General features: G+C 43.9%; 1 protein-coding gene and 1 long non-coding RNA gene across 18 annotated transcripts in view; one reads left to right on the top strand and one right to left on the bottom strand.

Moving 5' to 3' along the window:
- The window catches only part of BCAS3 (BCAS3 microtubule associated cell migration factor), a 726008-nt gene that overhangs the window by 696913 nt on the left and 14047 nt on the right, over window positions 1–15048 (top strand). For all 17 annotated transcript variants that reach the window (XM_077165018.1, XM_077165019.1, XM_077165016.1 and 14 more), the window contains one exon: window positions 4992–5159. In XM_077165018.1, coding sequence (XP_077021133.1) covers window positions 4992–5159 — 168 coding nt within the window. The remainder of the gene's footprint in view (window positions 1–4991; window positions 5160–15048) is intronic.
- Window positions 6–14790, bottom strand: LOC143687753 (uncharacterized). The gene is made up of 3 exons (XR_013177677.1): window positions 12807–14790; window positions 11974–12167; window positions 6–4248 (listed from the first exon to the last, which is right to left on the bottom strand). It is a non-coding gene; the product is annotated as an uncharacterized LOC143687753 (long non-coding RNA).

Here is a 15048-nt window from a genome sequence, read left to right as displayed (position 1 = left end):
TGTACAAAAGGCAGAGCATGTGCTCACCTAGTCCCCCCAGGAGCTGCCAGCTCACCAGCTGTCACAGCATGCCTTTAATGGGTTTCTGAAACCCAAGAACCCGACCCATTTCTCCTCTGGGGAAAAAGTGTAACTCAGGATGCCAGGCCTGGAAGCAGGATACAGGAAACTCACCTCTCTGAAACTAGCTCTGTAGGCCATCCAAGCAGATTGTTTTGTTCTTTCTATTTCACAAAATCTCTATATCTAAAATAGGTGCCAGATAAGACAATAGAGTGAAATTATAACATCATTTTCTTCTCATTTACTATCTTTTTCCTTCTTAATTTTAATTCCTTTTCTATCTGCCTCCATCTGTACTGACCCTAGCTCTAGATGGTTAGACTCTGCACCTCACCCAAGGGGTGTTGACTCTGAAGTGACTGTCAGTAAACCCACATTTTAAGTAAGCAGGTGTACAGAGTCCAGTGCTTATTAGTATGGGGGAATTCACGCACTCAAGGGGTTCCTAAACTAATCGGAAAAACAGGTCATGAGAACAATACAAGGTAGAATGGAGTAAGGCAATAATCTAATTAACCTCATATCCAAGGATGGGCTCCAGAGGCATCCCTAAACACAATGAAGTTGCTTGCAAAATTTTGAGTGTGCAAGCACACATTTTTGTGTAAGTTCATAGCTTTCACCACTTTCCTCCCAAAAAGTAAAGAACATTTTATACAATAAGGGTTTATGGAAGAATGCTCATTATATCCTCGATAGTCACTCCCAGTTTTATTGAGCAGGTGAGACTTGAACTGAATCTTGGAAAATGGTTGTATTCAGAGAATCACAGAATAGAAGACACCCGTGAAGGAAAGATTCCTGGGAAGCAGGAGGAAGACTGATACATTTAGAATCAGTTTCCTTAAGTTATCTCATCTCTCTCAGACACAGTAAAATGCAAATTTGTAAAAACGGTGATGATTGCTACTTCCCAGAGTTTTGTGAAGGATAATGAACTCCTTTTTTTTTTTTTTTTTAGCTCACTTTGTATCCTTGTACCTCCGCGTTGTGCTTGATTCTTATCATAGTGGACACTAATCAATATTTGATGAGTTTGTGAGTTAACTGAAATAGTAAACAAGAGAGCTTTGTAAACAGCAGAGCATTGCTTTGGCAAAAGATCTTTGTGACTAAGTACATGTATTTTGTGCTTTACAAATAGCCTGTACCAAGTGAGCATCTTCTCCCCCTTGAAACCGACCCTTTCCTCTTTAATGGGACTCAAAGGGCCAGCCATCTGATGGAGCATCTCTGAGCTGGCCAGATGAATGATAGCTATGCCATCAATGCTGACAAGATATGCAGACAAAAAGCCAGTTGCTTAAGAGCCCAGAGGTGGCCTCACCCTCCAAGGACTTGGCCTCTTAGCCCCAGCCCCTGCTGACACATACACACCTGCAGCCCTCCTCTCCACAGGCCTAGTGGACTCTGTGAACGCCTTTACTATCTTCATCTGGTCTGACAGGATTGAAAGGGAAGGGGGTATTGCAGCACCTCTGCTGGGACTCCGTCTAGCAAGATAAGCAGACCCACCGATTGTATCCTGTGACTTCTCAGAACAGCAGAAACTATCATTTCTTCCTTTGCTGCACTCCTTCTATATCTACCCTTTCCCTATTCACAACCTCCTAGCAGTGTGCATGCTAACAGAGAATATATCTTCCATCAAGTTTTTTTCTCCTGTATGCCATCCAATAGATAGGGTGACCCCTTGGCATTACCATGGTGCTCCAAGGAACGTGGATGATTGAAAGCAGGAGAGACTTTTAAAAGGCATTGGTTGAAAGAGACAGAGGTTCTCAAAACAATCTATGAAAGACATGATTTCCACATATAATAGTTCTCCACTGCAGAAGCTGCTAAGGGAAGCAGTGTATGAGCTGTAGAATGAACTCCAAACTAAGAATTAGGAGACTGCATTCTAAATCGCTCACATACAGACTCTGAACATGTCATTTAACCTCTCTGAACTTCACCCCTCCTCCGTAGATTAGGGTAGTAATACTTCTACTACTTCTCAGATCACAGTGGCAGTGAAAATTTATAATGATGTTTTCAGTTGGTAGAAAGTTATTATTTGTTATTAACATATATTGAGCGCACCCATATGTGCTGAGTACTCACCATGTGCCAGGTACTTTTACATTTATTGAATGTAATCTTCACAACAGCCTAGAAGGTTGTACTGTTTTTCCACTTTTATGAATGAAAAATCAGAGGCTCAAAAAAGTAAAATTACCTGCCTCTAGTAGTACAGCCAATAAATATTCAAACCAATATTTAAATTAATGTATTTTTCCGTTCTCTATTATAACTCTAGCTTGTGATTCTTTTTTCCTATATACTGTTGATTTATCCCTTCAAATATTATCTAATCCTGTGGTCTTTACCATCTGTCATGAGACAGGCTTTACCTGAACTCTTCTTGCTGTAAATTTTTTTTTTAATTTTTGTTTTGTTTTCTTCCTGATTTGGCTTCTTCCTGATTACTCTTCCTGACCCTGCTACCATCTTACCTGCCCTGACCTCTAAACTCAGTGTGTACTAACACTGATTGAGCGCCTTTCAGGAGGCACTCTGCTCTTGTGAAGTGAGAAAACAAATGGTCATTCCCTTCCTTTTCCCAGGCTCTGAGCCATCTCTGCTCTTCTCAGCCCTAAGTGTACAGGGAGCAGGAATACCCATGCTTTATTGTAATTTCCCCTCTAAGCAGAAATGTCCCAGGCAGACTCTTCTGAACAAAATGATGTGGTAGCTCTTAATCTTGTCAAATAAGACTGGTGCAGCCCTAGAGGAAAGCACAGACTCCTGGTAGGAACCTTGATTAATCTCTTCACTCCTTTGAGACAGGGCAAGGAGTTATTAGTTATTTTCCACTTCAGAGATGGAAAAATGAGATAGAGGGACTTGCCTGACATCACTCAGTGATTGGAAAGTAGAGTCAAAACTTAGTTTATGTCATCAGTCCCTGTGTGTCCTATGGGAGCTGGGCACCTTTGAATTGTTGCAAATATTGGTCATGGTTTGGCTCTGGGCTTGGCACTGCTGGCATATGACTCTAGCACAGTTCAGGCCCTTGGAGGACCGGCTGACATTCAGATCACCTCACCCCACTGCCCAACGGCTAGCCACCCAGGCCCACATCCTGACCTTCCCTTGTGGAGAGAGAAGATGGTATATGGCAGCATCCCTTTCTCTGGGTCCCATCTGACAGGCTGTTCCCAAACACCCTACTCACAAGGTGGGGTTCTTATTGGAGAGATGCATTTATAGATGATGCTCATTCTCCCAGTAGTGCCAGGAATCTACCCTACAATTAGGGAAGTGATAAATCAAAACCAAGCTTGGCTGATGAAATTCAGGAGCCAGTAGTGACCCTTGCCATACATATAAATCCCAGTAGGCTGACCAAAGGCCTTTGTCTGGTCAGGAGAGTTCAGGATTATCTGGCCCTCTTTGCTGATGTATGGAGTCACTGGCTGTCGGAGTGTTTACTAACGGTTATCACCTCAGTGCTTTGGTGATTATCAGAGGCAGGGCCGCCTGCCGGGGCTGGGGCTCGCACCCTCTCTATTACCACCTGTCATTGGCAGAGAGTGTGTGCTGATGCTGCCCAGCCCTGACTGCTGGGGAAGATAGTTTCTGACGGCTGATCAAAGAGGAGAAGCAAGGCCTGATAAAGAGTGCGCGTTTTGTGTACTTTTAACTTTAGAAAACACTGGCATTTGCATTTTCCCCCATCTTCTCAGTGCTGGCTGGAATCAAGCCCTGTAAATGAGGTGGATTTGGTTACCTAATCGCTGGGGAAATGGTATGTGCTTAAAGCAACAGAGCATGACTGTAATCTCCTTCCAAGGCTTTCACAGAAGATTTGCTTTCTGTATAATAAAGTAGAGTAATTTAAATTTGGATTTGAAGTGATCTTGCATGCAAAATCTAATCTCAGCATTCAGCAGAACACCATGTACTTTTTGGAATTGGGGTGTAGCTTTGGACTAAGGAAAGATCCTTGCTATCACCCAGCTGTATTGCTGTCATCTCCAAAATGGTGCCCCAGTTGTTCACAAATCCTTCAGCAGCTGGGAGACTGTATGGTATAGAGTAGAACAAGCTCTAGACTGGAATCAGGAAATCTGAGTTCTTGGACCAAGTCTGCCACAAACTTGCTGTTTGATCTTGAGCCATAACTTCTCTGAATTTCAGCTGTAAAATAAGGAAGTTGGATATAGGTTATAGAATATCGTGGTTTAGAAAGCATTCTTTTTTTCTTTTTTTTTTTTTTGCCTAGTTTAAGGAATTTACCATTTTATTTAAGTGAAATTTTAGTTGAAGCCCTGTTGCAGTAAACAGAGAAAAACGGAGATGTTTTGGTTGAATCTGGGGAGGAGGTTCCCTGCCCATATCCCAGTTCCTGAAGCAGTCCCTGAGGACTCCAGAGAATCTGAGAGCCCCTCAGCACACCACTGGCCACAGTGAGCTGGAGGAGCCTTCATAAGCTCTATACTTCCTGATCCAGTGGCTTGAGCTGTTTATTCTGTGCTGCATATACATGCTGCTTGATGTTCTCCTATTCATTCATGCCACAGAGGATTGAAATGGGCCCTGAGGGTGGGCCACCAAGGCTCAGTGGCAGAGTTCTTGCCTGTCATGCCGGAGACCCAGGTTCGATTCCCGGTGCCTGCCCATGTAAAATAGATAGATTAGATAGATAGATAGATAGATAGATAGATAGATAGATAGATAGATAGATAGATGATAGATAGATAGATAGATAGATAGATAGATAGATAGATAGATAGATAGATAGATAGATGATAGATAGATGATAGGATAAGATAGATAGGCTCTGAGCAAGGGAATTGGCAGTGGGGAAGACAAAATGAATGAGGAATGGCCTGGCCACTATAGGCATGGACTCAATGCCAGATGTTCCGTGTGTGCCACAGGTACCTTTGACCGCAGCGTGACCCTGCTGGAGGTGTGTGGGAGCTGGCCTGAGGGCTTTGGACTGAGGCACATGTCCTCCATGGAGCACACCGAGGAGGGCCTCCGGGAGCGGCTTGCTGATGCCATGGCCGAGTCGCCCAGCCGGGACGTTGTGGGATCCGGAACAGGTAAAGGCTGGCATCAGACATTTACCCTGACTTGGTTATGACTGGCACCTGCTAATATAGAGCTTCTTTGGCAGGGAGAGGGTACGTGATTGTTTTAACCATTTGTTTGGTTAGCAGTCTGCTTGCTCTCCATTTTGGAAGCTCTGGTGTTGGGAAACCCCATGAAAAGGGGAGTTCCCAGTGGAACTGACCTCACCTAGATGGAGTAACACATACAAAAATACTGTGATAAATACAATTTTAATTATGTAAGTGGCTCCCAGAAGGATACTTTCTCCAGGGGAAGGGATAACTTGCAGCCCCCAAGTTTTCCAACAGCCCTTAGGCACCAGAGAACTGAGGTGCTGGCAACACACTTTTTTTCTGGACTGCTTGTGTCTTTACAGATTGGCATCAAGCAATGGGGCCCCCCAGCCTTGGAGAGAGCAAGCATAAAGCAGGCAGGGTGGTTTAAGACCCCCAGACAGCCTTTCTTTATGCTGCCTTTTGCGCTTACATTCTTGCCTCTGAGATAATCCAGCGACTGGGGCTAAGAAGTGGTCCCTCTATCCATAGAGCAAGAGAAGACATCCCTAGATGATGAGTGAACCCTGCCCTAGGCAAGTACATATACACATACATGCACACACATGCACACATGTAAGTTTGCACTCAGGAAAAACCATAATCCTTCTATCTCCACACAACTACAACTCAGTCTGCCTCTCCTTTTTTTCAAATCACTTCTTCATTCTAGATATTCATGCTGTTAGTGGCTGCTCCATCCTGGCTTCTGTGCCTGAGAAAGACTGCCCCAACGGGCCTCTTCACAGCCTTCTGAGGTCAATGGTAACTTTATTGGGTCAATCAAACCTTGGCTGCAGGCCTTCCCTCTCTCATTACCTGAGTCCTCTCAAGACTCCTAATTCACTGAAAACTGTTCCATCCTTGCTCCAAATACCTACCTAGAAAGAGGATCTCAACGTGGAGAAACTTAGAATCTTAGGGGAGGAATCAAGATCAGCAGGGTTTAGCAAGTTGAAGCATTTTGGCAGGACTTGAAATGCCTGACTTTACCACACAGTCTCATTTTCCTGTGAATCCTCCAGTTCTTTTAGATATTTGGGTTTAGCAGTTAAGCTTTCCCTCATCTTCTTCCTTACCCACATGCCAGTCCCTGTGCTCTTACACTAAGAAGTTAGAGACATATCCTACTTGTCTCCATTTTCACGGTATTAGCTTGGTGGCCTCCCCATAGTGCTTGTGTAATAATTGGCAAATAAACAGAATGGAATGGATGAATGCAAGGGAGGGAGAGAGGGAGATCGGCTAGAGATAGAGAAGCTCCTTATGCCATAGGAGACAACCATCTCTGAGGACTAGTCCTCTGCAACAGCCTTTTCTACCATTGAAAGAAGGGAGATGAAGAACTTGGAATATATAGCAAGCCATGTCCCACACCTTCACACACATACATGCACAAACACATGCATGCTACCACTTTACCCCAGTTGTGGCACTGGTCAGCTTGTGGATAATATGTCATCATACCATTGTTTTCTTATCTGAGTTCAGAGATGAGGAGCAGCTCTGCCATTTCAGGGGCTTTAATCCTATTTTCTTTGGAAGCTGGCCTTTCTAAACCTTACTTAGAGGACAGCCTTTCTCCTGCATTTCTCAGGCCATCTGCCCTGCATTTCTGGAGCCTCAGCTCATCCAAATCAGAGGTTGATGTCACTAGTAGACTCACTCTTCAGGAACTTCCCTCTTCCAAGGGCTAGAGGAACTACTGGAGCAGCTCTCTACCTCAGCTACCTTCCCCAGAAGCCCATTGGAGCATCTTGGCTCCATCCAGCAAACAGATTTGAAGTTGTGGAACTTCAGCCTGGCATAGAGAATTAGTAACCTGATCAAAACTGGCAACGATTCATCTGGCAGACAGCTGAGGGATTCAGGAGAGTCTTTGTGGCCTTAGGCTGGTACATGAAATAGAGAGTAAAAAAGGGAGGAAATTAAAACCGCATGGCCCACAGGACAGAAAATAGGAGAGTCCCTTTTTTGAGCAGACGGATTTTATTTTGCTCCCCAAACTGTCACCAAAAGGGATTCATTTCATTGTCTTTGACCATATTATATATATGTTTTAATTTTAAAACTTTGCTTCTATTTTAAAGACCAGTAAGTAAAGCAAATATTATGGAAGCTAACCTGTTTCCTTCTACCTTTGTTGAGAATGACTTTTCATATTTTTACAACTCCAGATAAAGTAGTAGTGCAGTTCAGGGCCTTGAAAGGACAGTCTGCAGCTAATGAGGCACAGCCATGTCAAAATCAGTGTAAGGCCCAGCAATATCCAGGGAAATACAGTGCTGTATGGGAGAGAATTTCCAGCAAGAGATCCTTTGCCTGTAGCAGCCTCTCATTCCCTCTCCCTCTTCCCGCAACCCTATTTCTCTAGGTGGCCCCCTAAGACAAACAGATAGGATGACATTAAGTGTTTGCCTCCATTATGTACTCTGATGAAACAGAGATAAATCAATTCCTTTAATACTTTACACAAGCACTTCACTTGGTGTAGCATCTGGGACTGCAGCCTCGTTATCAAAGTATGAATGAAGCTCAGAGGCCTACTCAAAACTTACTCTCATGACCCCTGACACTGAAGCCTATTACATGGTATACCTCACTATAATATAAGCTTAGTTAGTAGTGTGCTGGTAAATGTTTAACATCCAGCTTTCCAAAGGAAAGCCATGATTAGTAGTATTTGCAGATTCCCATAGTGTAAAAATTGCCATTATGGCCAATTTCAAGCTAGCAACATGATGTTGATTGGCTAGCAGAATTTCTGAAAATGTAATAGTTACCTAGTTCCAGCACTCTACTGGTAAGCTGTAGCATAGAGCAAATCAGGTCTCTCAAAAGATAAGGCAAAACCTTTCAAATCATCTCTATTGAAAAACTGGTCTGCAGACCAGTGCTACCATCATGACCTGGGAGCTGGTTAAAAATGCAGCTCTCAGGCTCACGCAGCCCTTCTGAATCAGAATCTGCATTTTAACAAGATCCTTACGCACATTAAAGTTTGAGCAGGTCTGTTTTAAAACATCGTTAACCTATGAAGAAGGTGTTAGTTCTGTCCTCCATGATAGTTACTGCCCAATTAGTCTAATTAGATCACATGTGACTTGCATGCCCAGTTCTCATATAACTGGCAGAATTGTTTTCTTGCTATAATATCTTCATGCTTTTTGCCCCGGTACCCTCCCATGATAATTCAGCATAACTCTAATCCCAAATCAATGTTCTCTGCTCTTACATTCAGTTTGCTGAACACGATTGTTCGGATTGGCAATGCCTCTACAAATGTATGGTTTCTGCTCTCCACTGACCCCTGGCAATCCTCTGTGTTTTCCTAGTTGCCCTCCTTCTCCCCTTTTCAGTTTGCACTCATCTTTTACAGCAAAAACCAGTGCCTAGAACGGTGTCTGGCACTAGCAGATGCTCAGTAACTGTTTACGGAATGAATTCTACGTTCAGCCTAGGTGTCAGTAGTTCTGCTGCACACTTGGTTTATTGCTGTGGCTTCTCGCCCATTTGTTATTCTCTTAGAAATACCCCAGGTCTCTGGTCCACTAAGAGTTTGCCTTAATTTTCAGACACTACAATGTATTCACTTTTTGTGTGTGTGTTTTTTCTATTATTGCTGTTTAGTTTGGTTCATGCCTTCAGCCCACATTGTGAAATCAGTCCTTTCTTCATGTATACTATTTCAGATTTCCCCATTCTCTTTAAATCTCTTACTCCACCATCTCTCAGGCTCAGACAGAATATGGTGGTCATCATATGAGGAATTTCTTGACTCGCTGCCACCAAATCCTAAGTCCAGCAGCCAAACCCGTCTTCCGCTCCTCCTGTAGCAGATGAGAAGCGGCCCCTTCCTCCAGCCTGCCTAGCCTCAATAACTGTTCTCCCCAAAGTCATAACTGAACATTGGTTTACTTCAACATTGACTCTGCTAACCACTCCCCACATTCTTGAAGTGCACTCCCTGTGCTGCCATTTTGCCATCTTCTCCTGGTTTTTCTTCTGTCTGTGGCGATTCCTTAATCCCTTTTTCTGGGATTTCCTTCTCTGTCAGCCCAGTAAGAGTATTACTCAAGGTTCTATCCTGGCCCTCCTCTCTTCTCCCTCACTACACGACAATCTTCTCTGCTTCCATGCTGTCCATAAGTTGATGATTTCCAAATAATCTCCAGGTTGGGTCTCCTTCCAAAACCCGCCAGCCAGTCATCTTATCAACATTTCCACATATCTAAAAACTGAACCCCTCTCCTCCCACCTCTGCTCCTTCTCCTGGGTTCACCCCTTCTCAGTGTGTGCAAAGACCTGCAGGATCAGCTGCTGCCCCTTTCTCCAGATCCATTTCTTGCTGCTCTGTGCAGCCTTCAGCCAAGCTGAACTCCCTGGAGGGTCCCTAAGCACACGTGCTCTCTCTGCCTGCCAGGCCTCTGCACATACTTTTCCTTTTCCCTGGAATGCTGTCTCCCGCAGCCCCCACCCCTCTGTCACCCTCTTCAAAATAACTTGACTAATTCCTGCTTAACAGACATTCCTTTCAATATTGCCTTTCCTTGAAAAATAAAAAATTTTAAATTAATAAAACATGTACTTATTCTACTCATTTAGTGTCTAGGTAAAGATATAATCTGATACCAAAAAAAAACTTCAGTAAACACCTGGGTACAAATTAAGTACATTTTCTCCTTAGAATTTAACTCTTTCATTCACCATTCAGCTAAAACTTGGCTTTCTTTTTCACTCTCTCACATCTGATAACAAAAGCCACAGGCCTTATTCACAGATCCTGAGCAGCTGTTTAAAATTTTCTTGATGCATCCATGTTGCAGGCAGCCTCTTTTTGCTGCTGTTGACTCTTAAGAGCTCACCAAGTCAGCTCTAATGGTTAAAAGGGATGGTCTCTTCGTCATTCTTGCAGTCCTCACTGTTTCATTCTTGTTTACAATCACAGTCTTAAAGGTAGGGAAGAGGCTTCGTCTTTTCCTGTCTAAGATCACCTTAACAGCCTCTGTCTAGTCCAGAAGCAGGTACTCTTGGAGATCATGCTGCTGGCTCAATCTTTGCCTCTTACCGTCTGTCAGAAATATGTTTTACTTCCACTCAGTTCACCCAAATATACAAAACCTTCACAGAACAATATTATAGGTAATGCACTCTAGTACTTCTGCTTTTATTTCATTTTTTTAAAATGCAGTCATGACCTCTAAACTGATTTCATAATACATTTGTGAATTGTGAGCTACAGTTTAAAAACCAATGCTCTAGCTTATTCTGCTAAATCCTTTGCATTTTCCTGTTTGTATATTAATTACTTAGTAGAGAAGGCTTTAGGATTATTTTCAACTAAAGCCCTTCCAAAGAAACTACTTTATTTATTAAAAGTGCTGTACCTTTTTTCCCTCTTAACATTAAAGCACATTTTAAATGTTAAAAAAAAGCACATTTTGAACATTACACTCAGTTTTTAGTCACAGGAAACTTTCAGTAAGTTAACAAATATCTGTTGATTGCCTATGTTTTGCAAAAGATGAACTAAAAGCACTGTTGTTGTTGTTGTTTTTAATGCTGATATCTTTCAGTTTAGGACTATAGAAGTTAAGCTGTCAATAAATGCTAGCTACTGTTACTGGAGTTGACCACATGTGTACCCCAAAACAAACCAGTATGCCAGCCTCCTACCCCCACTCACCCACCCCCCTACCGCTGTCTAGGATTAGCTCTTCCAGCAGGCCTTGGAGCTCCTGCTTTCTCCACTGCTGGGAACATTTTCATGTTAAGCCTGTGTTTTCTGTAGCAGACAGATTTGCCACACATCACAAGGTGCGATGTGATCAGGTAAGATAATTATAGGCTCCAGGACAATAACTTCGTTTTCTGAGCTTTTAGACATCTTTTCTCTCTGATCATTCCCATATTCAAAGCTGATAATTGATTTATTATTGATCACCATAAAAACCGGTAGGCCACATTGGACTTTGCAGACCATTCAGAAGATGCTAGGATTTTCCCCATCCCATAGATGAAAAATCTATAGCTCAGAGAATATTACCCAGTTCAGCCCCAAGGGGAGATGTGCATGGTGACTTGATTGTCTGCAAGGCCATGGAAATAGCAGCCAGGTCACCGTGGCATCTTCACAACAGAAGCCCAGGGAGGCTGAAGAAGTGAAACTTAAGTGTGTAGGACCTCTAAGGTCCCTTTCCCAACCCTGAGATTTTCCAATTCTAAAAGAGTGACTCCATGAATGGTGAGCCTTCTTTATAGATCCTGGATTAGTCGTTCTCTTCTATCTTAAGCACATCCCGAGGTCCTGTAGGCTGAAGAGGTGGCTTGCTCAGGGCCAAAGGTCACACCCCCTGCCACCATACAACAACCAAGCTGCTTTGATCTTTCCATGGGGTCTTCTATTCCCTTCCTGTAACCTTCATATGAGTTGAAATGGTATTTACCCCAAACACCCTGGGAAGGGTTAGTCTTTTTGCCTCCCCAGAGTAAGAATATCTCTCTTCTCAGTGATGCCCTCATGTGGCAATTCAAAGAATGAAGAGGATGATTCATCTAATTGGACTTTTACACTTCCTGAAGCTAGGGCTTTTGGCTTGGGCTGGCTCTCTTACCAAAGACTCTGGGTTTCTCTGGTTAATATCCCTAATTGCCTGCTGCTCCTAAAACTGCCCTTACCTCTCTACCATAACTAGATTCCTTGCAAACACTGTCATTCAAGCCACTTAGCATGTCCTTTCCTCTGCTTTACCTAAATGGGTCCTGCAGTTTTCCTCCTTCTACAGTGCCTTTACAAATTGTTTTCGGTGTCTTCTCTCACAGATCTCATCCGTGGGCCCAAGCATTCTCTCTATAGTTGTGTCAGGCAGGCAGGCAGCTTTTGGCATCTGCTTACATCCTCCACACTGGGCTGGGCACCGTGGGGAAAAATAAGAGATTAAAGCCCTAGAGGAGACAACAATGCTAAACTGAGGGTCTGTTCTTCTCTGGCTCCTATCCCTAGCTTCCTGCTGGGACCCACCAAATTGAGGTGGACCAAGCAGAAATCAGAATTGTTCCCCAGCCCCCAGGACATGGTCCTTCCTGGGTGTGAAGACATAACTGCAGACTTGCCTATTGCAGATGTCCTAATTGCTGAGGGTGGGGGGTAGATAAGGCAGTAGGCCCCAAAAGACACAGGGCCAAGATGCATCCCCGGCAGGCAAGCCACAAGCGCCTCTGCTGAGGGTGAAAGCAAACAACTGCTGCAGTAAGACTATTGGGCAGTGGTAGGCTATAGCAGGAGTGATATCGCTGGTATTCCTACTTGTCTGTCAGTTCAGCATCAGATTGTCTATTCCTAGCTGTTTTCCACTGAAAGGAAAGGCCAGTTTTGAGGGTCCTTCAGTTCCCAGCACCCAGCTACTGCCATTGGGAAGAGTGTTTGTTTTCCCTTTTTTGGCAGGATTTGGAAATCCTCATCAAGAAACACTAGGAAGATGGTGACTCTCAGCAAGTGCCTTTCCCTCCAAGGGTGCAATTTCTTCCTCTCTAACAAAACAGAAGAGGGAAACCAGTAAATGTAGTTCACGTTGACCTACTAACCTCTCATGTCTTGGCCACTGTACTTCTGTGCTAAGCACTTTGTGTATGTCAGCTCATGACTCAACAATTAAAATGGACAACACCTCCCAAGGGGCTTCACTCTGTGCTCTGTAAGATCCTCTAATCACAACAACACCACCAGGTAGACATTACTCTCTCTCCAGTATACGCATGAGGAAATGATAGATTTGAAGTGAACTGTCCAAGATAACAACTCTAAGATGCGGGATTAAAATAAGAAAAAGAAAGTTTCCCATTTTTAAGGTCCTGTCCATCTGCCCTGACAAAGGGTACACCAATTACTCCCATCCTTCATTCAAACTGGTAGGAATCCCCAGTAGAAGAAGGAGACTCATTCAGAGCCTGCTCTGGTTTTGTCCCACTTCCCCACTCAGAAAGTGCCCAGTACCTACACTATAGCCCAGCCTCCTGGCCATGATATTTAAAGTCTTTTACAGGTCTTCCCCACCCTCCCTTTCCTGATCTCCCACTTCCCGTCCTCAATAAGCCCTTCTTCATATTTACCACCACCACTTGCATGGAGACATATTCATCTATCAAAACAAACCCATCCTCTCCAGCACATCCCTGCTAACCTGGTTATGCTGGCATATTGGTTAGCTCCCTTAAGGTGCCCACTGCTCTTCCTCTCTACCTGTTCATCTTTTTAGACTAAGCTCAAATCTCACCTCCTCTGTGAAACTTTCTGACCACACAGTCGAACACATTCTGTCTCTCTGAACTTCTATAACTGCTCACTGGACACTTGGCCCTAGAAAAGGTTGTTTGTTGCCTTTCCCTTAACTAGCAATGGCTAATTCTCTTCTACATGCCACTGGGGTAGGACCAACTCTGATGTTCCTCCAGCTCCCCCCGATCCATAGGTCATGAGTGTGTCTTAACCCAATTCCAGTTCCTTGGACCAAGTCTTATTCTTTACCTCTAACCAGCAGCCTTCTCTCTACCCAGCATCCAGCACTGAGATAAGATCCATTAATAGCCTCAGTTAATGTTTGTTGAATGACTTGGTGGGTTTTTGTGGTCTCTGAATGGGAAATGAAAGTCAGCAAGAGCAATGAGGATAAGTATTGTGTTTAAAAGACATACTTGTTAGTTTCTGGTGGTCTTGAATCTGATTCTAGGCAGATTTTCTCTTTCTTTCTTTCTCTCTTCTCTTTCTCTTTCTCTTTCTTTCCTTCTTTCCTTCTTTCTTTCTTTCTTCTCTCTCTCTCTAAGCTAAGGTTCCTGGAAGCCTCAGCCAAAGGCAGAGTCTATGTAATGGGAGCTTAGGGCTGGGAAGTTCCTCTGCACATTTCAAAGTCTGCTTTGAACCAAAATTCGCTGATTCCTGTCAACCCTGGGAGGAAGTGCCAGTGTGCTCTCACTGGTGACCCTTCAGAGTCCCCTTTCCAGGTGTTGCCCCCAACATGGAAGCAGAAACTCCTGTGGAAAATGAGTAGACCTGGACAAAAAAGGTTGGGGGAGGGCTGTTGGACCCCTGGAGCAAGGGCCCCTCTCTGAAGATATTAACACAGGTAAATGGTTAACAAAGGGGAGGATTTCTCTCTGTTCCCTCCTCCTCTGCCAGAGAATTTGCCTTTAACCATTGACCTTGCTGTGAGTATGAGATTTGAACAGAACTGAACACCGTCATGGATGGTTAAATATCCATAATTTCCCCCTCTGCCCCTGCCTCTGTACCTCTGTCTTCTCAGAAGATGGTCTGAGGTATACAGACCACCCCTAGCTTTGATGGTTGGCAACAGAGGAAGACGCACATGTACACGGAAAATGAATTGGAAATGACCCTCTGACCCTTTAGGAATCCAAAGCCTCAGCTCTTAGAAGCAAAAGCAAACGCTGTGCCCAGAAGACCAAGCCAAGCTAATCTGATTGAATTTAACAGAAGGAGGCCTTTTGGAATAGCCATACCAGAAACAGCTGCCCAACCTCTGACTTTTGGTGATAATTTCCTACCCACCCCTCATTCTACCCCACCACTGCCCCCCAGGGACCTGCAGGCCCACTGCATGAGGTATTCTTAAGCTTTCTGGCTGAATCCCCCAGCACCAAGCTTCACAGACCTCCCCAATTTTTCCCCCACATATGTTTTATGTAGTGTAGCTCGATAGCTTGCAATTCCACCCCTCTGTGTGCTTAATTGAGTTTGGGGAGAATCCCCATTCCAGTTGCTTCATTTGTTCAGGATGACTTTTTCCATTCTGTGCCCCTTTTGCTCATT

This window comes from Tamandua tetradactyla, chromosome 6 (assembly GCF_023851605.1).
Source record: "Tamandua tetradactyla isolate mTamTet1 chromosome 6, mTamTet1.pri, whole genome shotgun sequence".
Classification (NCBI taxonomy): Eukaryota; Metazoa; Chordata; class Mammalia; order Pilosa; family Myrmecophagidae; genus Tamandua; species Tamandua tetradactyla.
Note: the sequence above shows the minus strand (reverse complement) of the source record. Positions and strands in the feature narration are given on the sequence as shown.